This window comes from Podarcis gaigeae, assembly GCF_964106915.1.
Source record: "Podarcis gaigeae genome assembly, chromosome: 1".
Taxonomy (NCBI): Eukaryota; Metazoa; Chordata; class Lepidosauria; order Squamata; family Lacertidae; genus Podarcis; species Podarcis gaigeae.
In genome coordinates this window covers 69408633-69436566 of record NC_139678.1, presented here as the reverse complement: position 1 = coordinate 69436566, position 27934 = coordinate 69408633, and the positions used below count along the sequence as shown (strand labels likewise).

Here is a 27934-nt window from a genome sequence, read left to right as displayed (position 1 = left end):
GATTTTATTCTTGGGACCTTCTTCCTAATTTTGAGCTATGTGGAGTTAAAAGAGACAACCCAGCGATCGGGCTGTCAGCGTGCAAAGGAGAACTGTCAAACTGCTGATACTGTTATTGGAGCTTAACTGATACATAGACTGAGACATTAACGTTTAAACATTGCTGCTGGGACCCTTCTTGACACCTTGTGGCTTTTCTTTAAGACAAAGAAAGCCTGTGGAAACTTCCTTTTGTGCTCTGGAACTATTAAAGACTTAACATAGGGAATATAAGAACTTCAATGGCGGACAAGAGCTCTCTCCTTCCTTGAAACTTTGAAATACCCCCACCTAGAGGATTGTGGAGATATAGAGGCCTGGGAACTGTACTTTATTGTGATTCTCTGTGGTTAAATTGTTTACACTCTGGACTTTGTCTAACTTATGAAACAAAAGAAAATTTGACCTTGAACAGAGGCAGGTGTGGAATGAGTGGCACAGGGAGAACAAGAGCAGCTAAAGCTAAAGAGAAAGAAAAGAAACCAGGGCAACTTGTTCAAACAACCCTATCTCATCAACGAAGATCATCCGTCCCAACTGTGCTGACAGCACAGGAGGTGGAATTTGAAGAGCCTGCTGCAGAGCCTGTTGCAGAAGATATGGCAACTGGAGGATCTGAAATAGTTCTGAAGCAAATCTTGGAACAACTTAGAATTTTAAATCAAAAAGTGGACAATCAATCATCAAAAATTGACCAAGCTACATCCTCTATTACTAAATTATCTGAGCAAGTTTCCCATCATACTCAGGCAATTGAAAAATTACAAGGGGCAACGACTGAAAATTATAAGCTTGCGGTGGAAGCTTGTCAAAAAGCAGAACAGGCGAACAAAAAGGTTGATGAGATTAGGGGGGAAGTAAGGCCTCTGAAAAGACAGGTAGGGGAACAACAAGCCTACCTGTCATTGGTTGAATTGAAAAGTAAGGAAAATAATCTCAGATTAAGGGCTATCCCAGAATTGGAGGAAGGAAACCTACAGGGATTTTTAACACTTTTGTTCTCCAAATTCTGGGGGATAGAGGAAGATAAGGACTTTAAAATTGTGACTGCCTTTAGACTGGGAAAATTGATAAAGAAGGACAAGTCCAGAGACTGTTTGGTTATTTTGAGATCGAGAGAGGAAAGAGACAAGATACTAGGCCTACACTTCAGAAAATCCTTGGAGATAGAAGGAAAAAAGGCTGAAATTTACAGAGATATACCTAAACACCTTTTGGATCTTAGGACTACTTATACAGATTTGACCAAATTGTTGAGATATAACACAATCCCTTATAGGTGGGAGTTTCCGCAAGGACTATCATTTACCTACAAAGGAAGGAAAGTAAGAATTAAAACACCGGAGGACCAACAGAAGTTCCTACACGACCACGAGGAGGACCTCCAGAAAGGAGCCGCAGCTTCTTGGCCTCCACCACCACCGGGACCATCTCCAAAGCCTACACTGCCTGGATCTGGACCAACATTACCACCTCCGGGATCGGAGGGAAGCCTAGACACCCCATTGTAGACCCACCAATTAGACCAGGATGTCGCTGCAGCTTCTTAGTTGGAATATAAATGGCGGAAATTCTCTGGAAAAAAGAAGAAAAGTATTTCATATTTTGAAAAAAGAACAATTGGACATTATTTGCCTGCAAGAAACGCATGTGACAAGGCTCCACAGAAAAGTGCTAATTAATAAAAGACTAGGCCAAGAATTTATCTCTTCGGACAAAGTGAAGAAAAGAGGAGTGGTGATATATGCAAAGGAGAGCCTGTCACCGAAATTCTTATTTAAAGATGAACACGGCAGAATTTTGGCGATTGAAATTCAGACACAAGGAGAAAAATTTCTGATATTAGGAATATACGCCCCAAATGAAGGAAAATCGGAATTTTTCAGGAAGCTGCATGAGATTATGCTGGATTACTTAGACTATAACAACATCATCATGATGGGTGACATGAATGGGGTTGTGTCTGTAAATATGGACAAGTCGCAAAGTGCTAACATAACGAAAGATGGCAGACTACCTAAAACTTTTTTTGAAATGACTGACAATGTGGACTTAATTGACATATGGAGGGTTAAGAACCCCCTAGGAAAAGAAGGGACTTTCTTTTCTGAAGCTCATCTGACATGGACACGAATCGACCAAATATGGATAACTAGAGGACTGGCACCCAAGACTAGAAAGGTGGAAATCTGCCCAAAAACCTGCTCCGACCATAATGCTTTGAAAATGGAATTGAGACTAAATACAACCGGATCCTTTAGATGGAAAATGAATGACACCTTATTAAGGGACGAGAAGATTGTTAAGAAGGCCCAAAAAACTTTAAAGGACTATTTTGAGATAAATTTAAATACCACTGTGGAAAAAAGAATAATCTGGGACGCAAGTAAAGCAGTCATGAGAGGATTTCTAATACAACAAAATACGATCAAGAAAAAATTCTGGAATGAAAAGAAGGAGAAGATATTGGAAAAAATAAGAGATGGAGAGAAAAAACTAAGATCCAGGCCTAAGTCGAAGGAGGTGCTGAGAGAAGTGAAATTTTTCCAAGCACAATATTTGAAACTGATAAATCAAGAGGTGGAATGGAAAATTAAACAAATGAAACAAAGATCCTTTGAATCAGCAAATAAGTGTGGGAAACTGCTAGCATGGCAGTTGAAAAAGAGACAAAAACTTAATACTGTTACAAATCTAGAGATTGAAGGGAGAATGGTTCAGAAACCCGAGGAAATTAGAAAGTGCTTCCAGAGATATTTCAAAGAACTTTATTCACAAGGGCCACAGAAGGATTCGGAGGTGGACCAATTTCTTAAAACCAACGGATTACAGAAAATACCTCAGGAAATGAGAACAACCCTGAATAGTAATATCACACAGCAAGAAATTGAAAGCGCCATTCAGAACCTCCAATTAGGCAAATCTCCAGGCCCCGACGGACTTACCTCCAAATACTATAAGGTTTTGAAGGACTATTTGATACAACCTTTGTTGGAGGTTTGTAACCAGATTATGGAGGGGAGGAAGGCACCGGAAACGTGGAAAGAAGCCTTCATCACATTGATACCCAAACTAGAAACTGAAAAGACTCAGCTGAAGAACTACCGCCCCATCTCACTCCTAAATGTGGATTACAAAATTTTTGCAGACATTTTGGCAAGTAGGTTTAAAAAAGTGCTTAATGAAGTGATCCATAAAGACCAGGCTGGCTTTCTCCCTGGTAGGCATTTGTTTGGCAACACAAGAAACATTATCGACATTTTGGAACTTTTACAAACAAAACTAAACACTAGAGCGGTGTTAATTTTTATTGATGCGGAGAAAGCCTTTGACAATATTTCCTGGATGTTTATGAAGAAAAACTTGGAAGGGATGGGAGTGGGGCGGGGGTTTGAAAATGGAATAGAAGCAATATATTCAGAACAAAAAGCGAAATTGATAGTAAACAATGTGGTGACAGAGGAGTTTAAAATTGAAAAAGGGACACGGCAGGGGTGCCCCCTATCCCCCCTATTGTTTATTTCAGTTCTGGAGGTGCTATTGAACATGATTAGAAAGGACCGGTTGGTACAGGGAATTGAGGTCGGAGTGAAACAATATAAATTGAAAGCATTTGCAGATGACCTGGTATTAACATTGCAGGAGCCTGTCTCTAGTACTAAAAGAGTGTTAGAATTAATTTCGGACTTTGGTCGGGTGGCGGGATTTAAGCTGAACAAGCAAAAAACTAAGGTTATAGTAAAAAATTTGACAAGTACAGAATCAGATGAGTTTGTGAAAGAAACAGAATTAAATGTGGTTAGAAAAGTAAAATACCTAGGGGTGTATCTGACCTCCAAAAATTTGAATCTGTTCAAGGACAACTACGAGAAATGTTGGTTAGAAATCAAAAGAGATTTGGAAACATGGTCAAGACTGAAACTTTCCTTGTTGGGCCGAATAGCAGCTATAAAGATGAATGTATTGCCAAAAATGCTATTTTTGTTTCAGACCCTACAGGTCGTGGACAAGGTGGAATGCTTTGGAAAGTGGCAGAGGGATATTTCTAAGTTTGTTTGGCAGGGCAAAAAGCCCCGAATAAAGTTTAAGATACTAACTGATGCGAAAGAAAGAGGGGGATTTGCCCTGCCAGACTTGAGGTTATATTACGAAGCTGCAGCCTTCTGCTGGTTGAAAGATTGGATTTTACTGGAAAACACTGATGTCCTAGATCTGGAAGGGTTTGACAATGCCTTTGGGTGGCATGCATATTTGTGGTATGACAAGGTTAAAGTGCACATATTGTTCAAAAACCACATTGTGAGGAGAGCAATTTTAATGGTCTGGACAAAATATAAAGACTTATTGGAGAGTAAGACTCCGAGGTGGCTCTCACCGGTGGAGGCCAAGGCACGTAAGAGACCTAATATGGAAGCCAATTGGCCTAAATATGGGGAAATTATTGAAAAGATTGGAGACAATTGGAGGTTGCAGAGCTTGGAAAAACTAAAAAACAAGGTGCGAGATTGGTTGCACTATGCACAAATTCAAGAGGTCTTTAAAGTAGATAAGAAGGTTGGATTCCAGGTGGAAAAATCAAAACTAGAGACAGAATTGTTAGAACCAAAAAGTAAACTACTTTCGAGAATGTATAACCTGCTGCTTAAATGGAATACTCAGGATGAGACAGTCAAATCCGCCATGATAAAGTGGGCGCAGGACTTGGGGCATAACATTATGTTTGAAGACTGGGAAAGGTTATGGAACACCGGAATGAAATTTACGGCATGTAGTGCCTTGAAGGAAAACATTATGAAAATGATATACCGGTGGTACATGACCCCAGTCAAGCTTGCTAAGATATATCACCTGTCTGATAATAAATGTTGGAAATGTAAAGAGGCGGAAGGGACATTCTTTCACCTCTGGTGGACCTGCCCGAAAGTGAAGGCCTTCTGGGAAATGATTCATAATGAACTAAAAAAGGTACTGAGATTTACCTTACCTAAGAAACCAGAGGCCTTCCTTCTGGGCATGGTGGACCGGAGAGTGTTTAAGAAGGACAGAACCTTTTTTATGTATGCTACTACAGCAGCAAGGATTCTGATTGCAAAATATTGGAAGACACAAGATTTACCCACACTGGAGGAATGGCACACGCAGTTGATGGACTATATGGAACTGGCCGAAATGACTGGCAGAATCCGAGACTTGGGAGAAGAAACATTCGAGGAGGATTGGAGAAAATTTAAAGACTATTTGGAAAAACATTATAAGTTGTATGAATGTTAAAAAACGCACCTTTTAGGAAATCCTAGCTTCAGTAATGTTAAATTAAAGAAATGGAAATTAAGGTACAAGGAGTCAGAGATAGAATAATGAAACAACTTTATTGTGTTAAAATGAAAATGTACATGATTTGGGTTGTAGTACACTTGAAATTGGGTAACATGATAAAAAGGAAGATACAATAAGTATTGAAATAAGTTAACAAATTGCAGACGTTATGTATCACAGAGAATGCAGGGTTGGGAGGACGTGGGGAAGTCCAATAGATTTGGAAAAAAGAGTAAGAAAAATTTGTAACCTTTCTTTTTTACTTTTATAATACGTTCTCTATTCTTTTTTCTGTATTTTATAAAACTAATAAAAAATATTATAAAAAAAAAGGATTGTACTGTCCATCTCAAATCAGGAAAAAGAGGCTAACTAAAAAAGGTAACAGGAGCTATTTTAAAGTCAGCTGTACTTAAAATATTGATAAACCTTTCATGAAAGTTTTGTGTTTTTGTTGTTTTTTAAAACCAACCTCATGTCTTGGATGAGAGATACTCTTAAGGGAGACATTGCTGGGCTGGCATCCGACTTCCTTCTTTCTGAATCAAGTAGTATTCCTAAATTAAAGATAACATTTTGTATTAGTACAAATATTGATTTGTATTTACATTGGTAAATGCTTTCCATTTTAGCTATGCACTTAGTCAGCAAATGAATATTTGGGCTTACTGCAAACATTCACAAGAACCTAGCAGCCAGCCCACAGGGCTCTTTTGGATAGTCTGGAGGTTGCTGACTCCCACTGTGGAGGAAGAATCCCTGGAGCTCTAGATGATATGCTTCTAGATATGACCCCTGCCCATCTTGGATCCAGATGATAGTTAATGTGTAATTGCATGAGGGAGTGATCACTGCCGCCTATGGCCACTCTTAAAAAATATAGCCCTGGACCCAGTTCCAAATATTCTCACTATAGGGAAGGTTGTGGCAGATTTTGAGACTGAATCACACTTAGTCACCCTGATGGATGAAATGTATTGTGATCAGGTGACTTGGCTTCAGCTTGTGTACTCCTTCAGAAAGAGCATGTTCATAGTTGGGGGTGCTCCTGGATACATATTTGTTGCTGTAAGCTCAGGCAGTCTCAGTGGCTAGGAATGCCTTTTACCAGCTAAAGCTATGGACATTCTTGGACAGGGATAGCCTGGACACAGTTATGCATGCACTGCTAATCTCAAGACTCAGTTATTGCAGTGCACTCTATGTGTGGTTACCCAGGAGCCAGGTCCAGAAGCTCACCTGGAGCAAAATGCTGCAGCTAGACTGTTCCTGGGGACAGACTTCCACCAGCACATAGCTTGCACTGACTGTTCATATGCCCACCTTAAAGACCAGCTGATTCCTTGTTCCTCTGCCCAATCAAGGACATCCTCAGAGGAGTCACTATTAGTTATCCCCATGAGTCAGACATACAGCTTGTGTGCTGTGGATCTAACTCTGTGCAGCTCCCTCCCAGTCACGATCGAACAAACCTATTCTCTGTTAACTTCTGGCACTTAGTGAATACCTTTTTATTTCAGCAGGCATTTTTCTGATTTTATGGTTAAGTTTAACTGATTTTATCTCATTTGTATTTTTTTTGTATTCTTATTGTGCAACACTTAAAAGACTTGGTGTGAAATAATAATATACATTGTTGAAGTTAATTAATAAATAAATAAAACTTAATAAATCTGTGTTTGGTGCAATCACTCTTTTGTGACTTTTTCTTTCTCAAAATGGAGAACACTGTTCATAACCTTCATACAAACTAACAATACCTGAGGTACTGAAGCTTCCGGATGTAGGTTTTCGCTGTCTATTTTCTTGGTAATGTAACAAATGTGACCACAAAGCAGATTTCCCCTAAGATTTAAAAGAAAGATTGTCAAATGCAGCATAAATTACTAATTTTGAGCATTATTCATATCTTTAGTTTTATTTCAAAAATGTTCCATATTAAATCATCAGATACTACTGTACCGAGACAAAATCTCTAAAACAAATCTACACACCAACCTTTTCCTATATTCACTAAATGATTCCATTAAACTGCCAATCAGCCTAAAGCAAGCTATACACATCAACTACTTCCATTCCGACCACATATTCTCATAGCTGAGCCTCTATTGTGTACTCCATTACCCAGTCATTTCATATCACAAGAAGTCTGAGAAAGCAATATAAATATAAATATAAAATGCAGTATTCAAAGGCATGCAAAACTGGTATGTTATCCAGCTTAACCTAGACTTTGTTGAAAAGGTTCTCAACTTTACTGTAACCTGCCTTTGATAAAGAGAAATTTAATAAGCTATCACCAACATGTGTGGCAATACTAGTGTTGTGTTCTTATGACCCACACGTGGGTGTCCTCCACTTGTCCTATCAGCCCCGGCCAGAATGGCCTATAGTCAGAGATTTATGCAAGTTGTAGTCCAGCAACAGCTGGAGAGCTATAGATTCCCCATTCCCGTCAGATCATAATCAAAAGGAAACCCATCCCTCAATAAGGGACATGGTAATGTTGACAGACCAACTTAAATTCTACTGCCAGTCTCTGCTGAGCTGGGCAGATTTTACTATGCTGTTTTTGACAGACTTAATTTACTCTGATATTTGGGTTATTCTTTATAAATCCAAGGCTACAACCCTATGTCTACTCAAACTTGGGAATAAGGCCCACTGGATTTAATGGGACTTATTCCCAATATACATTCACAGGTACCCGCATGCAATCCTACCAAATGCCACTACATTTATTCTAGGACAGACTTCTAATTAAAGTCCAATTTTATGTTTATTTTCTATATTCCTGAATTTATCTTCTGTTTTCCTGAACGGGCTGTTTTAACAGAATTTGTTTGCTCCTGGTTTGTCCAAAGCTCTGGTCAAATCTCAAAGTCTTGCCAAGACACTTGAATTTGGATATAATAAAATACTGTACAGTACAATACAGAGGTAACGCATGTGCATAATCTTACTACAGCTAAGCTTCTCATTCTTTATGAAACCCTGATAAAACTGGGGCACCATTTCCTAGCTGCAGATTCAATGAATCCCCACTGGCCTCAGATATAGAAAGGAAAGTCTGCACTTCATCTATGTTGTCGCCAGCTTCCAAAATTTGATTCTTGACCTTGAACCAAATCATGGAGCTGTTCCTTATCAGCCAGATACTTTCCCTTGTAAACAACGCATGGCAACCCATGCATGCTCCCCAAACCCTTCTGTCCTGCTTTAAAGCATCCATGTCTTTCTTGTAGAGAAGTTGTCTTCCAGATCGTGGCTTGGGCTGCCAGATGCTGAGTCCAATCTTAACACATTAGGTACCAGTGTCCTGGCTCTTTCTATCGCCCAGAACAACAGAATTCTAGACAACCTTTCAGAAATCCTTGCATAACTGGATGTAAAAAAAGTGGTAGCAGCTACTAAAATGACTCCTAAGCAAGAACTGGATGGCCTAGTCTCTCATGATTGTTACAAATTTAATTCCTGAGTGGCACAAAGACCAACCAGCACGTGGGTTTGTCCAGAGCAATCTACAGATCATCAAAAATACTATCTGAAAGCTGATATCTACCTAGCATAATAGGACATAATGAAACCCATTCACTCATTTGTTGTAATAGGACCCAATTTGGCTCCTGTCACCCTTCCCCAGCATTCCAGACTAAGTGTTCAGGTTAATAGCAGCAGGGTGATTATATCTGTAAGAGAGAACTCATTATTTCAAAGAGAAACATGCTATAACCTATTATGACTGCAACATAGTTTGCAAGGCATGTGGAAGAGAATACCCTAAAGGACTAGTTCACATAGGGCTAATAACCACCAAATATAAAACGTGGGTAAGCTATAGATAAATGAAAAGAAGCATAAGAATAAGTGCAACTCCACACATAAGTTATTTCCTCCATGGAGATCACCACCATGTAACCAAAATCAGGAATTCAGCCCTAAGGAGATCACTTTGTCAGTTTCTGCTTGCCTGATGGAACAATCTCCCTTCGCCCCCCCTCCCCCCCGTGCACTGTTATGGGGATTCTCCTGACCCCTTCAAGCCAATATAGGAGTGGGAGACACAGGGGGAGGAGAGGGTGGGAAATCCTGTTGTGCTAGTTGAACTCACACAAGTTTCCACCAGTGGGATCCATTAATTAAATCTGACACTGTCATAAATGTCAAAATTAACATGTTCTATCATACACACACAAGGATCTGGCAGAAAGCCAGTACTTCTCACCAGATGTGAGGGGCAACAAAGCATTCATAAAATATGATGGCAAATGAATTAAACAACTTATTGTACAGAAATAAAACCTGTGTAGGCTGTATCTTTGAAGCATTAAAGGTGAAGGAGGGAATCAGGTAAAGATAAAAACCAGGTTTGCCTTCTGCTCCAACTGAGCTCTCCCTTCCTACTCCAAGACCTTTTATCATTAACATGGGATGGGAAGAACAAAGGGAAAGCTGGAGACAGGTAAAGTCAGTATCAGATGACTCTCTGTTAGGCTTGTATTAAGTTTGGCTTGTATATGGTTTTTAATATCTCAATGTATTTAATAAATTTTAAGAGTTATTTTGAGAATGCTGGTCAAAAAACAAAACATAAAACAAATACTACTATACATTAGCTAAATAAATTTAGGATATAGCATTATTCTGGAGTATAAAAAATGTGAGACACTAAAGAGCATCTATAAATTGACTGATGAATGCTAAAGATTGTTATAGCAGATAATATTGAGAAAATTAATGAATAGTGGTTGATACATATGACCTCAAATATTCAAATATTCAGATAGGATCCTTCAGATGTTAAACTTCTGACTTGGCATTCCAGTAAAATTATATACTTGTACAAATTAGATAAAAGGCAGACTGTACAAAAACTAAACTAATTCAAGTTTATAGCTGCTTATAACCATACTGGATGAGTGCAGATCATGAATGTTATACAACTGCAGCCTAGTCTTCAGCATGTTTATTCATCGGTAACCGCCAGTGTTTCCAGTACGGTTTTCTCCCAGATAAGTGTGCATGTGTTAAGTCTTGAAGAGTGGATTAAAGTATTTGCATATTCCATTTTATAACTAACACCAAAAATGTATTTAACATGCAAAAAGATTTGCATTGATATTTAGACACAGAAAAAAGTTACATTAAATATATAACTATTAAAATTCATTGTCTCCCATTGCTATATTTCAAGCAAACATGGGAATTAATATCATATTACTGATTATTGTACATATAGCAGGAGAATTAAAAAATGCCTTTCTCAATCTAAGTAATTCTCACCCAGCTGCCATTGAACTTCATTCCTAGTGTTGGATAGAGTTGCTGTTATTTAAGGTTACCAAGACCAAAACAGAGAGTTGAGGAAGCAGCAACCAGAGAAGGTGGAGAGCTGCTGGGAGGGAAGGAATCAGTGCTCATTAACCTTTCCCTTCTTTATTTTGTTTAGGTGAGATATACCATGAGCCAAGGAAGATCTGGGTAACACTGATGATATCAGAATTAAAAAAGATGGTGACAGAAAAAAAAATTGGGTCACATCCCAGACTCGCTATAAAGAATTTGCTGAGAAGTTAAAGAAAGGCTAACATGGAAACCAGCGCATCTTATAAATACACCTGATTTAATAACAACACAGCAGAAATTGCCAGAGATTTATAACAAAATTTATTATAATTATTGTTGTTGACTTCAAGCTTTTTAGTCCAAGGATTTCTTGAGTGTTTGCAAAATGTGAAGTGCCTTTTACAACTGATCATTTATCAGGGAGGGTAACATATTACTAATAAAAGTTACTTAGGGCAAGAAGTGTATGAGTATAAATACTGACAGCTAAAAATTCACTAATGTATGGTCAGGAATCAAAATGTAGTTTTTAATTGTTATAGGTGAACATTATTGGAGACACACAGAAAAATGCATAGGCTACTAAGGAATGTTGAAGCAAATAATTATTCAAGTTCATTATTTCTAACAAACATCATTTGATTTATAGTAAATATTGAAATTATTCTCACATTATTAATTAAAACAATTTTCATTTAACTGGTATATTCTAAAATAGGAATAAAGAAACTGAATAGGCTCAATCAGATTAATGTAAGCTGTATTGGCATTTCTGCTCTGGTGGCTCACTCATACAGGTATCAGGACAAGAATATGCAATGAATAGATTTTTCTCATTCTTATCCATCAAACTGGAGCCAAGAAAGATTTTTCCCCTCAAGATGTTTGGATTTTTGACCACTTATTTTTCTTTACCCCTGGCTTAACTTATGACTCAAGAAAATCAGCATGCACTTTCTGCAATACACCTACCCCCTGCCTGTGGCCCATTGTGGCCTGGATTTCACTGCCTGATTTGTGAAAAGCTAGAGAGTAAATGATCCTGCCTTGCAGTAGGAGACTGGATTAGAAGACCCTTTTAAATTCTGGTTTAGGACTTATGGTACTGATGGCCCTGTAAACAATAAGGCAGGCAGACAATACAAAAGAGATTTAATGCGTAAATAAAGACATCATTGTAAACATCTCTCTCAATATTACACTTACATGATGAACAACATATATGCTGGCTCCAGTGCTGGAACAGATCAAGTAAAGAGCACAAAAGCCCAAGTGAGCTTATAGTAAATGAAAATCACATTGTGTGGAATTATGAATGAAAAGCTCACATGAAAGGTAACAATTCATTTCCTTGAACTGCATGCTGAGATATGGACAAAGTGAAGGGAGAAGAATGGCATGTGTACAAGAGATGACAACAAAGAAGGAAAAATACTCTCAAAGCTGACAGGTAAGCAGTATCATACATCTTGCAACATTAACTGGGTTGATAAATATGAGGCCGCAATCACAAATGGAAGAGCAAGTTGGTAGCTAGGCAGGGCTAAGACGATCCAGCAGCGGGGGGGGGGGGGGGGGGCAAAAGCTGGGTGTAGTATGGAGGGAGCTGGGGGTATAATCTTCTACTGATGATTTCTCAAACAACAAATTTACAGAAACAGGCTTCTGTGGTTGAAAACCAAAACTGGTTTTACAAGGAGGAATTGTGATTCTTTTTTTTACACTTTTATTTCAGAAGTGCTTGGATATACTGCACTTCTTCCATCAGATTCCTAAATACTCTACCACAACAGACCGTTCAGCACTGTTTGCCAACATCTTCAATCAATTCAAAGAATTAACCTTATGTAGGGTTGGCCGCTTGCTGGTCTGAAAGGCCCAAATCTGAGTTGTAGCAGAGTATACTGATGCTCTATCTTCTAGGATGAAAGTAGTACAGCTTCTATCCTATGTAGTATATAAGAGGGAAGGTAAGAGTCAGACAGCATATACCTGCACACACAGAAACTGTTACAGTCTAGAAGTGGATTTGGGCAAAGGTAGCTCTACCTAAGTTATCAACAAAAAAAACCAGGAAGTTCTAATTTACAAAACAAGATACAAAGGCCACCAAAGCTCCTTAGATAACCAAAATTCAATTTTTTTGTTCTCTTTTGAACTTATGTATAAGTAACGGCAATTTCATACAGGAAATCCATCAGTGCAGTTTCTCTTTAAAGGAATGAGACTTTGTGCCTTACTTCATCATTTTCTAGTTAAAAGCTCAAAGTAAAGGTTAAAAAAAACAAGGGAAAATAAGAGTCAGGACTTCTTGCACTGGATCCAGAAATCCCGTGAGCATAGCTTTGCTCACAGAAAATGTGTTCTCTGTCCTGTTGATGGATTGGGGAAGAGGTAATTTTTTGAGTTTCTCCTTTCCCCAGCAACCCCCCAAAAACTTTCCTTGGGGTATTGGGGAAGCATTCAGAAGTGTAGGAGGCAACCATGAGTACTGAAAGAGGAATCTGTCAAAATTATCTCTACCTCCTCCATTGAGAAGATCCCCTGCTGGATCCAACCCTTAGTATTAAATTAAGCAGCTCTACCTAAAATGCAAATTCTAATTTAAATAAAATATTTAAATCTCATTCAAAAAAATTCAAGCATGTATCAGCACCACTCATTCTTTATATCTGAAAACAATACAAAAAGATGGCACATTTTTAAAAGGTAAGTAAATATTTGAAAAATTGTAGAGTGGTAATTTCAATTCTTACCTGCTTCACCTGCAGACCATGGCTCCATATCCTTTCCAAGAGATCACAGAGACTAGCTATTAATGTATTCTCTTCTACACCTGTAATGTTCACCTCACCATGACCAAGTTCGACCGCTTCACGACCCATTTTTTCCACTAGCATTCTCTTTGTCTTTTGAGACAGAAAGAGAAATGGACAGTTACTATTTGTCAGATGAAACCACCAGAATATTAAATAGCCTTCACATCATGTGAGCAACGTGTTAGCTGAGTAAAATACAGTGATTTTAATTATAAAATGTGTTGTTTTAACTGGCAATGATTATCTGTGACATACTGCCAGCATTGTTCCCTTTTCTGCCTTGTTTTTCTATAGAAATCAGACATGGCAAACTTGTTCAGCACAATGGAAAAGTTGCTGACAGCAAGTGAATTTAAGTCTATGGTTTGCCTGTGTGTGCAAATCTACAACACCTGTTCTGCAATATTTATGTCAGAAATCAGATAATAAGAAAACCGGAGATTCAAAACACAATGGTCTAGAATATCAAAAAGAAATGTGAACAGAGAATTATACTTGCTGAACAGGGCTTTCCCGCCCACCCTCTTCCTGCTGAAGCCCTTGTTCCCCCCATATCCATACATGAGCATCATGGGCCCCACTGGCATGTCATGGAGTGTAGCACAGGTGGTTACAGCCAGAAAAGGCATTTGGAAACATCCCTGCTTGGAAAACAAACGTGTGTTCTGCGCATACTATAGGCACTCTGTATCCTCCTCTGAGTTCAAGCATTATATGACTTATTTCTAATCTGTAGAACGTATGTTGCCATTGTCCTGCAAAAACTACTCTGCAACTATACTTGTCGGAATTTTTCCCCCCCCAATGGAAAGTTGATAATCCTAAACACATTACCTCTGTAGATGAAAATTACTGCGAGTGCCCCATATTTCTCATCTTTGAATTAGGAAAAAAGTTGGTCTTTAAGGTGCTACTGGAAGGATTATTTTTTTTTGTTTTGACTATGGCAGACCAACACGGCTACCTATCTGTATTAGGAAAATACAATTAAAGATCTCAGGATTCCTGCACCCCATCTAACCCTTGGGTAGAAAATCATAGATTAAACTGGAATAATTCTGGGAGGACATGTCTACATACAATCTAGAATTTCTAATTAACAAAGGTTATACTTTGCACATTTGTGCATGTCTGCTTGTGTAAAGTACCGGTAACTTCAGGTTCAAAGAGAAAAAAAGTTGTGGTATGTTTATGAATTATTAGGAAACTGCACTCATGATGATGCTGTTTGGGGATTCTCCACTCTGTAGAAATTATCTATGTTCACGAAAAATTATTTACCTGCCTCCAACCAAAAATAACTGCCCTTTTCCTAGCATGCATTGTTATGTGATACTAGGGAGCTCACAACATGCATGTGCTAGAACAAAACTGTGATACAGATATGTTAATATGGGAGAAACTGCCAGTCCAATGCTTCCTGCTCTGTAGTTTAAGATGTTTTCTTTGCTCTCTTTTCTTCAGAGGGATATCTGTTGTCAGATTGGCTGTGCTGTGGCAAGAAGCAACCACTGGAAATCTCCTGTCTCATTGGGCTGGATGACTACTGGCTGCTTGTTCAAATTGTCTCCATGGTTGAAATTTATACATTAATCCATCATAGGAAACCAACAGGGTGAGTTCAAAGGAAAAATAAAAGGCATCCTCTGTCCTGTTCCTCTCCCTATATTTGTTGTTTAGTCATTTAGTCGTGTCCGACTCTTCATGACCCCATGGACCAGAGAACGCCAGGCACCTCTGTCTTCCACTGCCTCCCGCAGTTTGGTCAAACTCATGCTGGTAACCTCGAAAACACTATCCAACCATCTTGTCCTCTGCCGTCCCCTTCTCCTTGTGCCCTCCATCTTTCCCAACATCAGGGTCTTCTCCAGGGAGTCTTCTCTTCTCATGAGGAGGCCAAAGTACTGGAGCCTCAGCTTCACAATCTGTCCTTCCAGTGAGCACTCAGGGTTGATTTCCTTCAGTATGGAGAGGTTTGATCTTCTTGCAGTCCATGGGACTCTCAAGAGTCTCCTCCAGCACCATAATTCAAAAGCATCAAAATCCTCTCCCTATATAGCATTCCATAATTTCTATAGGGGTGGACCAAAGAAGCTCCCCTCCCCACTTTGTGGAGAAGAGGAAGGGCTTACAGTGGTCACTGTAGTAGGGATAGTTCTGCCTCTGCTACCAAAGTTGCCAGCACAACCAGCAGCTTCTAAAATGTCACAATTTTAAGCCCTTTTTCATCTCCCCAAAACAGCAAACATCACTGTGTCACACCCTACCTCTCTGTTTCAGGATTCACCTGAAATGGTGCCCTCAAAAAAGGATAAATGATGAAACAGGGAGAAAAGGGACCACTTTAAGGTTCCTCACCTGTTAAGATTATGTTTTAGAAATATTCAGTAGTTATCAACAATCTCATCATTACAGTAGCAAATCTCTTTATCTATAAATCATTACAGAAGCAGTTTTTCTTCTAGGCTTAAGGAATGTGCCTTTCCATTTCAGTAAATTAATTTACATTGTGTGCTACAGCAGACAACTTTAACAATAGGACCTTGGTTGACAATCTGACACAGCAACACATTTTCCTCCAAATGCCCCAGGAAAAATTAAACAATTGATAATAGACTTTACAGCTTTTCTTGTAAGATGGTATAAAATGCTAGAGCTATAGAGCAATTGTAACAGGAACAGAATATGATACAGTTTCAGCTCATTTTTTAGACAGGTCTTTGCCACTATCAATAAAAGCATCTCATCTTTCTCAGGTAACAACTTTAAAGCAGAGAGAGTGCTGTGTCTCTGTCTTTTCTTACAGATACATTATTTGCCTCTAAGGTTTATCCTTAATCATCTCACACTGCAGACTTTACTTCTTATACCCACTGTTGCTATCATTTGACAATTCCAATTTATCAGTCTTGAAAGATGGGCTTAGCTAATAGATGGGCTCAGCTGAAATATAAGCATTATTTCACACACACTGTTCAATCCATCTTCCTCTAGCTGACTAATAGCAGATTACTTAAGGCTAACCCTTGGGCACTGCTAAATCAACAGAATTCTTTAAGGTAAGATCTGTTTCAAAACTTCACAGTTATGGATACATGCAAAACATTTAATACTGATATGTGGATACAGCAGAAACCTACATCAGACAGATACAAGTACCAGAAAACCAAGGTTAGATGTTTCTCCCTGTTCCTACATAGAACTGTAGAGTTGGAAGGAACCCCAAGGGTCATCTAGTCCAACTCCCTGCATGTACAATCATGTACAGAAAATTGCAACATTTATGGGACCATAAAACAGCCTTAAGAAGAATTGCATCAGTTGTGGCTCTGAGACCAAAAAAGAAGAAACCATGACCACAATATGGAGGAAAGAGTACATTATCTGAACTGTACTCTTTTATGATTAAACATATGTTTAAACTTGACTATCCACAAAATTCCTGTATAAGGGGACTTCTCCATACTTTACACAAGAGGGAGCAATTTTGAGGCAAATCCCTTTCTATACATGAAATCCCTCCCTCCACTGAAGTAAATAGAGGAGCCTTCCATCTCAATATAAAATATCATCAAGGCACAATAAGATTAGGACACAGTTTACTACCTAGCTCCATAGTACTAGCAAAGGCTGCCTCAATAAAGACCAGCACAATACCTTATTTCGACATTCCTTCAGCAAACCTTCAACAAATTTCCAGTTGGTCTGGGCAATTACTGATGGCGAAAGGTTAGACAATTTGGGCTGCCGAATAGTGCTGCCAAGATTCCGAGCTTCTTGGATATACTTCTATAAACAAAGAGGAACATACATATATAGAAATGCACAACTTTTAAAACACTTAAAGCACTTATATGTGGAAGTATATGTTTTGCTCTTTTGTCAAAGAAATATCTTAAAAAATAATGGCATATTGAGTTCTCAAAGGGTTAATGCTTTTTATTTTATTGTACTGGAGATCAGTAATTGGCTATTGTTATTGTTCAGGGGAAAAACCTGAAGCATTTTATTGCATGAATAGAGAACCACTGCACTGATTACACTATCCGATATATTTGTAATAGCATAATAATATGATGATCCCAGGTTTATATCAAATAAAACACATTTGGGCTGAACTTTTCAGCCACTGCAAGAGAAATTCTCTTTGGACTCTGAAATACATACTTAACTATGTATTTTTGTTCAGTACCATAACCAAACACCATGTTTTCATATTATATACAACAAGACACACACACGCACACACACAATGTACCTACATAAACACAACATACCAGGTATAGTTCTGAAACAGATTTAAAAGAGTGCCTGAAAGGCCAATCATGCTGGTCCAAGTCTAAACAAAATTGCAACTGAAGGTCTGGCAAAGGAAAATCCAGCTGCTGGCAAAAACAGGAAAGACAGCAAAACAAGAAACAAAAAACAAACCAAAAATCATATAGCTCATGTTAGATGAAAGCATGGTAAGCAGACATGAAATAATGAGAGCACACATGCAAAAACAGGACAGAGGCTGCTTAAGACAATTTATGTCTTTCCAAAGTGAGAAAGAATAATGATGTAATGCAATTTATAAATAACAGATTTCAACAGAGAAAATAATAAAATGCATGCATCAACACATAAGACATTTTTTTTTAAAAAAAGAAAATGACAGAAGCTTAGAACTCAGTTTTTACATATTTGGGGTAGCAGAAGACTGTTCTTCAGTGATTATATAACTGCCCCCCCCCCTATTGACATCAATGGCATATTGATACTTTTGGCTCTATACGAAAAGTTTACAGGATTCCTCTGCATCCTTGGTGTAATACAAATCAAGTAATTTGGCAAAGTGGGAGATTATCCTTTGGGTATCGGAAGATGACAACCAAACCTCAGAAAGTCTAGTGGAGAAGTCATTATCAAGGCTAGAGGGAAGGCATGAGAAAGAAAGCAAACAGAGTACAAACCACAACAAAAAACAAACAATATAACCACACTGTAAGGCTGTTTCCCCAAAACATACATGCAAACAACATGGGTCCTCATAGATGTCAAGAAGATGTCCAGCCCACCTTTACTCTGTGTCATGGGTGTGAATTGGTAGTTCAGCGGAATGTCACTAATCAGGAAGGGGTAAGGAGTGTGCAATCCAACCCTCACATAGGGCAGGTGAGGGTGTAAATTGATGTGACAGTGTAAATTTACACTTGCCAATACAGAAATGTGGGAAGGAAAGAGGTAAATTTGTGAGACACTTCTTCTTCTTCTTCTTCCAGGCAGATTTTGCAAGATAAAGACCCATCCTATGGACTGAGATGAGAAAGCTGGGGTTATGCAACCATCACCAGACGGTCCTGCAGAAATGGAGTTGGCAGTTCATGGAAGGTTTAGGGAACCTTAAAGGGTATAAGTCCACGATGTCTTAGGCTGCTGAGCACAATTGCATTTGGCACAAAACAAGGCTTGCCAATGTAATGCCCATAGGTGTATATGGACCAGAGAGGCCTTCTTGGCACCCACAAGATCCCATTGCTCCACCCCTTCTCTGATGAAATTATGCTTGCAAGAAGCCTTCTATTGCAACCAATATGAGGCTGTGTTTCAAGGTCAACTATGTCAGGAGGGCAATTTTGGGGAATTAGAGCTGGGGAAGGGACCATCAACTCCTCTAAGTCTCATTGCTGTGGAGAGTGACCTTCCTGTAGACTGCAGCTGCATTCTCCAGGAAGTTCACACCACCTCCCAACTAGCTTGAAAAAAAGCAAACACATTTTTGAAAGCCTAACTGCTGGTGGGAAGGACAGCAAATATATGTAGCCATGCTTGCAGTGTTTGTTTTGTGTGTGTGTGTGTGTGTGTGTGTGTGTGTGTGAGAGAGAGAGAGAGAGAGAGAGAGAGAGAGAGAGAGAGATCTACAATAGTTTCTCCTATTTCAAATGTGCCCAAAGGCCCCCAAAGACAGACAACCCCTGGCAAAGAGCTTTATTTTTAGAAGAGGTTACCATTTATATCAGATGAAGAACTGGACTATGCTTTTTCATGGGGTTGGGAAAAGCATCTTATACATACAGTCTGATAACCTACGTCATTATTCTGTAGAAAATAAAGGCATTAGATTGGAAATTGTGCTCAACAGTTTTCACCTCTCTCTGATCATTGTCAAGACGAAGGTGCTCTGTGTGCTGCTTCTGCCTGTCTTTCCGCCTCCACTGTGCAGGTGCATTTCGTTTGGTCCATCTAGAAAATTATAATCGACATTTTAAAAATGTATTCTAGCTCACAGACTGAAATAGGGAATATATATAGCCATTCTGAACTGTATCTAATAAGGAGATAGGGTCAAAATAGTACAACATACAGTTTAACCAGAAACCTATACTAGGTCAAACCCCACTCAACATATTTTTGTTATTAATATTTGAAAACTGACCATGATAGTCAAAGTTTATTTGTGGAAGTGGAGATTACAAGAAAAAAATGGATGCTTAATTTCTCACTTCTCACTTTTGTTCCCTGATCTAGTATGTAGTTTCAAAACTTAACTCTAGAATGGTTAGCATATCATCTGTAAGTTCATCATATGTTCATGACTGTCACCATTACATCCAAGTCTCAACTGTCACCAGTATACTACATCATATAGTTATCACAACCAACTCCCAATTCAAAAGCTGAATGGCCCCCAAATTGTACAATTTGTTAAGCAGATCTTCCAAACATAGTTTACTCACTTATTGCTTGCTGGCCCCGTAGAAAGAACATCAGACTGAAGTTTGGGGAAGAATCCAGGTTCATATTTTCCTTGTCCAATCTTCATATCTAGCAAGTGGGGATGGACTGCAGTATGGTCTATTTTTGCAAGCCTTAATTCAATAGCTTTCTCTGAAGAAAAACAAAACCATTACATATACATCTTAAACCGTATCATTCTGACAAGAGGTTGTCATGCGCGATTAAAAAGGAGAATAAAAGAGGCAAGTGGGAAGACAGGAACCCCAAGTCTATGAAACACAAGTTAGAAAGCTACTGTCAGAAATATGTATCCTGTTCAGAGTGCTAACGGAGTATAAAGAACCCCCTTGAGAGCAAAGCATTCATATTTCCATTTGAACCCATCTCTTAAATAGTGTCATTTATTAATAGTATTTTAAAACTGCTGCATTTCTGAAGATCTTCATTCTATCTGCTCCTAGCTGTGCATTAACTTGGTTTTACCAGTAGACATAACTATAGTGCCTTTAAAGATAATATTTCAGTGCTTACCAGCCTCATCAATGGTAGTACACTTTTGATACATGGAAGTGCGCAAAGTTGGTGTTCGAACATTTAACAGTCTAATTTTATCCACTCTAGAATCAAACACTCTCAAAATAGGGTCTTTATCATCATCATCATGGCACATAATCTTGTTGTCGATAAAAGAAGCAAACATCTGTGTCTCCAAAAATCTTGAGAGGAAAGGCAAATAAGGTTCTGGCTGGTCAGACAAGAATGATGCCTAGTAAATTGAAAGAAAATGTGTTTGTCTCCCCATGTTAAATGATTTCTGAAGGATATGAAGAATACTTTCAATTATCAACACAATCAAATTATTTTCTATTTTACTATATTTTAAATGTACTGTTTATTATATATTTTAATATACACTCTGTTTTGAAACAGATATACAGGTAACAAGGTAAAGTACCCCTGGACAGTCAAGTCCAGTCAAAGGCCACTATGCGGTTGCAGCACTCATCTCGCTTTCGGGCCGAGTGAGCCAGCATTTGTCCACAGACAGCTTTCCGGGTCATGTGACCAGCATGACTAAACCGATTCTGGTGCAACAGAACACCGTGATGGAAACCAGAGCGCACTTAAATGCCATTTGCCATCCCACTGCAGAGGTACCTATTTATCTACTTGCACTGGCATGCTTTTGAACTGCTAGGTTGGACTTCCGGGTTGGCGCCATCGCCGAATGGCGGACTCCCTCCGAGCTCCGGAGGGAGCCTGCTCGGCAGGGGCTGGGTTCTACCGCGTCGGCGTTGCAGGGACCCTCAAAAACCATGGGCGCTGAAACCCATGGGCATGGTGACTCGGCGAGCACCGTTTGCGCCCCCCCGACCCGCAAAGGAGCCTTTTTAAAGGCTACGGAGCGGGTGCCGGGGGGGGGGTGTGGTGCTATGAGTCCTCCGCTTCCCCTTCCGAGCGAAGCCGCATGCCATTTGGCGGAGAGCGCTGACTTCTTCCATTGAAAATTCGGATTAAAAAGAACAACCCGTGAGTAATTGGAAACTGGACTTAAAAAGGGAAAAAAAATTAAATTCGGAGCGAGCGGGGGAGGTGCAAAAAGGAAGTCCGTCTCCCCCCTGTCGTAGAGGATTTAAAGCAAAGGATTTAACAACTAAGATCAAGTGCTACCTTGGTTTGATAAAGTTACTAATTTCACGATGGAAAATTATAAGACTGGGCTGGAGGAGAAAAGTAGAATGTGAGCTAAAATGCAACCCCCCCCCCCCCGGGAACCGGGAGCGATCTGCGAGAGCGTCGGGAGAGGAGAAACAGAGGCTTTGACAGCTGTCAAAGGAGCTGTCAAAGCTGAAGAATAAAAAGAGAACTTTGTTATGAGGACTTTGCCGGTTACATTTGTTACAAATTAGATATAAATTGTTTAAAACAAGGAATAACAAGTTACTTTGACTGTTGGGTGTGATCTGGAAGGAAACTGAGTTACTATAATCCCTCTAGAGGGGCTGTGGGACACTACAAGTATTGCTGGCATGGAATTTGAATTGGACTTTTTATCTCCTGGGAAACTGCAGAAATGGAACACTATTTTGTCTACAGAGGTCTCTACACTAAAGGAGACAATAGATTTATCTATTGAAGAATGGAAGGGACTTGACGTAAAGTTTTGTTCCTGAATAACAAAGCCTCTGTAGGGGATTTAGAAGCTTTTGGAATTGGAACATTTTTGCAGTGGAGCAGGAAAAGAAACCAGAGGAAAGTGAGGAGAGAGAATAATAAGAACAACATGAACAACAAGAATTGGATAAAGCTGGAAGTGGGAACATTTGGGACATCCAGATTTGAAAGGTATAAAGAAACAAAATTGGAGTTTTTACTCTTAAATACAGAGATCTGGATGGAAAAAATGGACCTTTTTGAGACAGAGTTTTTCCAAGATTGGACGCTCGAAACTAAAGATGATCAAAAAGACGGCAAAGACTATTAAAAAGACGGCAAAGTGGACTTGTGAAGGATTTCGGCCTAGATGTGGGATCTCCAGGATGACAACAGGCATTGATGGACATTGGGGAACGCAACCGGGAAAGGGGGGAGGGAAATTTGGAATCCAAAGGGTGTTAAATTATACTTTATTCTTTTTACTATTTTCTTTTATTTTAATCTGTTCTGCATATTAAAGAGGGGAACTCGTGGAAGGGAGCGGGGTCGATTTTAGGGGAGGGAAAAATATTCTCAACATTGGGTTAATTATAATAAGTTTAAAATTTGGGGTAAGAACTTGCTGAATCTATTTGAAGGAATTGGAATACAAGAGGGGGTGGGGTGGGGAAGTCCTGGAAAGATGCCAATGAAAATAAGGTTATAAAATGGATGTTTTATTTTTTTCTTTTTTCTGTTATATTTGAAAATGTTCAATAAATATTATTTTAAAAAAATGAACTGCTAGGTTGGCAGGAGCTGGGACAGAGCCATGGGAGCTCACCCCGTCACTCAGTGGTTGTCTAATTTGGCCCTTACCAGCTAGAATCATCATAGGCAAACAGCTATGCACAAAGGAAACGTAGTGGGGGAGGCGACTATCAGTTTATAGCGAAGAGAATAACCTGTGACTAATAAGTCAGTTTACAAAAGTAGTATTTTGTTTCTGATTTATCTTTATAACAAGATCTGATTCACACCACCCATTAAACATTCCAAGGAATTAAGTCATCATACAGTATCCTTCTCACAATTTACCACATTGATCTTAACAAAATTAGAGCTAATTCTGGCTGATATAAAGGGCTACTTTACAAATGAACACTCTTTTGGTGCCTCAGTTCCCAGTCCTCCAAACCACGGTTTGTATGATTGGGACTGCGCCATGATGCTTCATTTGCCCTACTCTCCTTCCCATCATGCATATGGATCCCCTGTCCTCTGCTTTCATGGTGTTCATCTTTATACTCACTTTATCAAAGTTCTGCATCTGCTCTCTATTGGTGAACCATGACTCTTTGTCTTGACTGGGCTGAATAACAAATACTTCATAATCTGCAAACATCTGAGTGAAACGATTAGCAAAAACTTCCCGCACTTGAATATTCAGCTGGTAAATTCTGAACTCTTCTTCATCACATTGCACTTTGAGATCCTTCTTGCTGCTACCAGTCTCTTCTCGAACTTCAAGCTATAAGGAAAAAGATCTTGAAGCTATAATTATTCACATAGAAATTCTGCATTTGACTTATGTTAGGTTAAGCCTGTCAAAGACTAGGGTTACGTCCACGATGAATATTTTCTGGAATTACAAGAGCTGATACAGGATGGTGCTGTGTTTATATTCATGGCAAGAGTGGAACAACAACAGTAGCTTTTTCCTAATGCATTTTGAGTAAATTGTTTTCTAAGTGAAATTGTTTCTACAAACAAGTAAACCAGTTGAATCTGCTAAAAATTATTTCAGGTTTAGGGGAAAGGAACAGACCTGTTCACAGTCATTTTTAAAAAATATTGACTAATATCATCTGCCAGTAAAATCACAAATTACTTATTATTAGGGGGAATATGTATCCATATCCTGTAACTAAGTGATTTCACAGGATATGGAGCAACCCACTATAATAATAAGAATAAGAATAAGAATAATAATAATGATAATAATAATAATAATCAGACTAATGTCTAAACTCATTTATAATAGTCAAACTTGGTAAACTGTTTTATACAAACATTCTCTTTGTTTACCAAGGTTTAGAATAATAGATTTGATGATGCTGTATGTATGTTACGTTTTTACCAATATGACTTAATTTTTGTAACTCCAAAAGGAAAAAAAGAAATAATTGGTTTGTTGGCATAACTAACACCCAGTTTCCAAATACTATTCCATATCAAGCTTCAAGTATATCTTCACCAAAAAAAAAGGAAAATCAAGGTGAGGAACATTTATAGCATAGGCATTTCAATATCAGAAGCTTGCCAACATCAAAAGCTTACCATCATGCCTGCTGTCATGACTACTAAAAAAAATTGCAAAAAAATATTCTGACCACACAAACAGAAATCAAACTTAAAGGAGAAGAGTTATGGGATACAATTCAAATACTGTACTGCAATAAGGTAATGAAAATGACAAATTAATAAATCAATGGCACAATTTAAGCAATACTCATTAAAGACCTGGTATTAGATCAGTGGTACTAGAGCACCACAAATTAAAACAAAAACTCATAGGCAGCCAAGCTGCACTACAACTGTGAATGTTGGCAAACATATTTGCTCCATACATAAAATAAACTCCATACATCTCTGTAGCAGACAAGTCTCTCTCAAAATTACACAGTCATAGTGTCAGGGTGGCATGCAACAAAACTGGGATTAGAACCAAGTAGTAACGCAGATTCAGAGTAAAGTTCCTTAGCAATCCAGTATCAGCTACACAATATTCTAGTGTGAAGCTTCCATAAGTATTATGAAATTACCTTTTCTAGGCTCACACCTGTTCTTTTAACAAGTGCTTGAAGTCTTGCTATGGTCTCATTTTCTTTCAACAGTTCATATGAATTTAAAGTTGTTCCTCCTAGGTTACCATTTCTCTTATCAGAGACTATGTCACATGTTCTGAGGCTCTTCATCTTGGAGGCACTTTCACTACAATGCAAGTTTCCCTCGGGTGAAATCCCAAAAGCCGTAAGGATCTCAGAGACTTCCTGAATGAATTCAAGTTTATTTGGAAATTGAGGCAAGTCTTCTGGCAATTCAACATAGTGGTTGTCTATGTCCACAAAGCACAAATTTGCCTGAGAATTAAATCAGGAGAGATATTAGAGAAATCATGAGCATATGTAAAACATTGACACACATTGCACATGTAAAATGCCTGTGTTGTTGTTTTGCAATGTGCAAAGAAATCCTAGGCATCGTAATGTGTAAACACACACTCATTAAAAACTGGAAATGTATATAACAACTTGAGAGAGAATAATTTGAATTAGAAAGTAGGATAACTGCCCAACTGGAAAGGATTAAGGCTGAAGTCCTAGGCACACTTTGGAATAAGTCTTACCAAAATTAGAAGGCCTTATTTCTGATATATTTTCTTGACTCCTTTATACAGCGTCAGATTATTTACAATGCTTGGTCACAGTGGATTAAGAGGAAACACACATATCCTGTTCTTTTCAGCTGTGCTTGAAATGCAGGAAGGAAAGTAATCTGCATTTCCGTAAAGGAAACTTGTAAGACACGTAATAATTGTTTATGCCCTCAACAACAATTCCTTACTGTAGCAAACAATTCAGAGAATTGCAGAGGGCAAACATATTTGCATTAGACTTAAATATGGTGTCAACATTCCAGTTCCAAAGCCACAACTGATGCTGGACAGCAATACCAGCATCCAGTGCTTTAGAAGAGAACTGAAGGGCATCTAAGCTTGCATACACTATGAAAGCAACAGCCTTGGCCAATTTATTAAGGTCCTTCTTAACATGAATGTCAGCCTAAGGCTTTTTCTTAAGTAAGATCCTGGCCCATAATATGGACACATGTGCTATGAAGGTGGCAGCTGCTGTTACTCTAATAGCTAGGTGCTGAAGTTTCATAACATGACCTATGAATTTGTTCCCTTTTTATTGTCTGAATTTCTTAAAAACTCATCCTCATCCACAGGAGCCTGAATCATAGAGGCCAACTCCAACACTGAAGCATCTACAAGAGTCACTTTCATCTTATTCATGAACTGCTGTGGCAATATATAGTGGGTTGAATTCAAAGTAGTGCTAAGGCGATTGCAGGAGAATGTGCATACTGGCCAGAGAATGTACAAAATGGAGTCTACATACCTAAGTTCTTTTGTAGAGAAGGCCTATTAACTGGACAATACGTATAATTCTTTATGGATAAATTATGTGCACAGTGGTTGGCTGTACTGCACATTAACCACTCAACACACATTACCTGTTATAATTCCCTGGATGAGTTCTGTTCCATTTTTGTTAACATACTTTAAAATTACCATTGAGAAACTATTCCTAGCAAAAGAAATATGGCTAAGGGATGCTGCTAAGTAAAATATATAGTCAAAAGCAATACCTTCATCTTACAATCTCAAGTGTAGGTCATATTAGGAAAAGATTCAATATCCTGAGAATCACATTTAATTTTTAAAGCAATTTCTAAATTTTAAAGTTACAACAATTTGAAAGAATGTCAGCTTTTTTTTCTTCTTAACTAGTCCTTTCCCAATCTACCCCAAACCAAATCACACATTGTTCTAGAGAGACTTTTATAGTGGAAGAGCAGGAATAACACTAATTCAAAATTCTCTCCTTTGGAAACAGTTTAGCAAGCAGTGAAGCCTGACTCGAGTAAAATTTCTCACCTCTTGAGGGAGCTCCAGCTTAGACCGGTCATCTAGTCCATTGGAGTGCAAGCCCATCAAATATGGGACAGGAGCATCTAAAAAATGCAGGAGAGAGGCTGGAAGGATGGGAACATAGACATGCTGCCATTGGAATGGAAACATCAGTGCTGTGATTGTCTCTGCCACAGTCATCAGTCTCTGGTAATCTAAAAACAGGAAGTAGTGAAGAAGAGAACACACTTAGAGAGACACCATGAAAATGCAACCATCAGCACAAACCTAGAGGCTTCCTATAAGGAGCACTAAGAAACAAACACAAGGCATTGCACAATACATATTCTAAAAATATCAGTTGCTTAGTCTCTGTGGAAATGAAAGATAAAGTAAAACATAGCTTTCTACCAGATATCATGCAGAGAAGTTTTTATTATTATTTTAAAAATAAGTTGCACCCAGTAGAAAGGAAAAGGATATATGAGCCACAGACCAACCTTCCATTCTCCCCAATACATGGGATTGAGAAGAGGGGAAATAGCGCTATATTGAGCCTGCTAAAATCCGACACATATGGCCATTGCATCTTCAGCAAACTCTGTTGCAGCTTGAACTTTTATAATGAACTTTTTATTCAATATGATATTAAACCGTTGATACTCATAGGCAATTTGTTTCCACAGAAAGGTTTTATCACTTCAGGTTAACCAGGTGTAGTATTTACAAAGTCTACATAAATTATCACAGTAAAAAAAATAATTCAAGAACAGTCGTTGATTCAGTTCAGATAATCACCAATTGTTAATGTGGCTTAGCTGAGCCAAAAAGGCTATATTTAATTTTCAAGCCTTAAGAT

At 38.6% G+C, this 27934-nt stretch overlaps 1 protein-coding gene across 7 annotated transcripts in view; it reads right to left on the bottom strand.

Annotated features, from left to right (window-relative positions):
- The window catches only part of DENND5A (DENN domain containing 5A), a 67176-nt gene that overhangs the window by 17471 nt on the left and 21771 nt on the right, over positions 1–27934 (bottom strand). For 3 of the 7 annotated variants that reach the window (XM_083724526.1, XM_083724527.1, XM_083724528.1), the window contains 10 exons: positions 27103–27290; positions 25202–25519; positions 23689–23907; positions 20772–21006; positions 20240–20390; positions 19652–19745; positions 17178–17309; positions 13458–13610; positions 7116–7200; positions 5828–5912 (listed from right to left, as the gene is read on the bottom strand). In XM_083724526.1, the coding sequence (XP_083580652.1) occupies positions 5828–5912; positions 7116–7200; positions 13458–13610; positions 17178–17309; positions 19652–19745; positions 20240–20390; positions 20772–21006; positions 23689–23907; positions 25202–25519; positions 27103–27290 (1660 nt within the window). Of the gene's footprint in view, positions 1–5827; positions 5913–7115; positions 7201–12543; positions 12649–13457; positions 13611–17177; positions 17310–17797; positions 17903–19651; positions 19746–20239; positions 20391–20771; positions 21007–23688; positions 23908–25201; positions 25520–27102; positions 27291–27934 lie in introns of all 7 variants that reach the window. The other 4 variants (XM_083724522.1, XM_083724523.1, XM_083724524.1 and 1 more) reach the window with 3 other exon arrangements.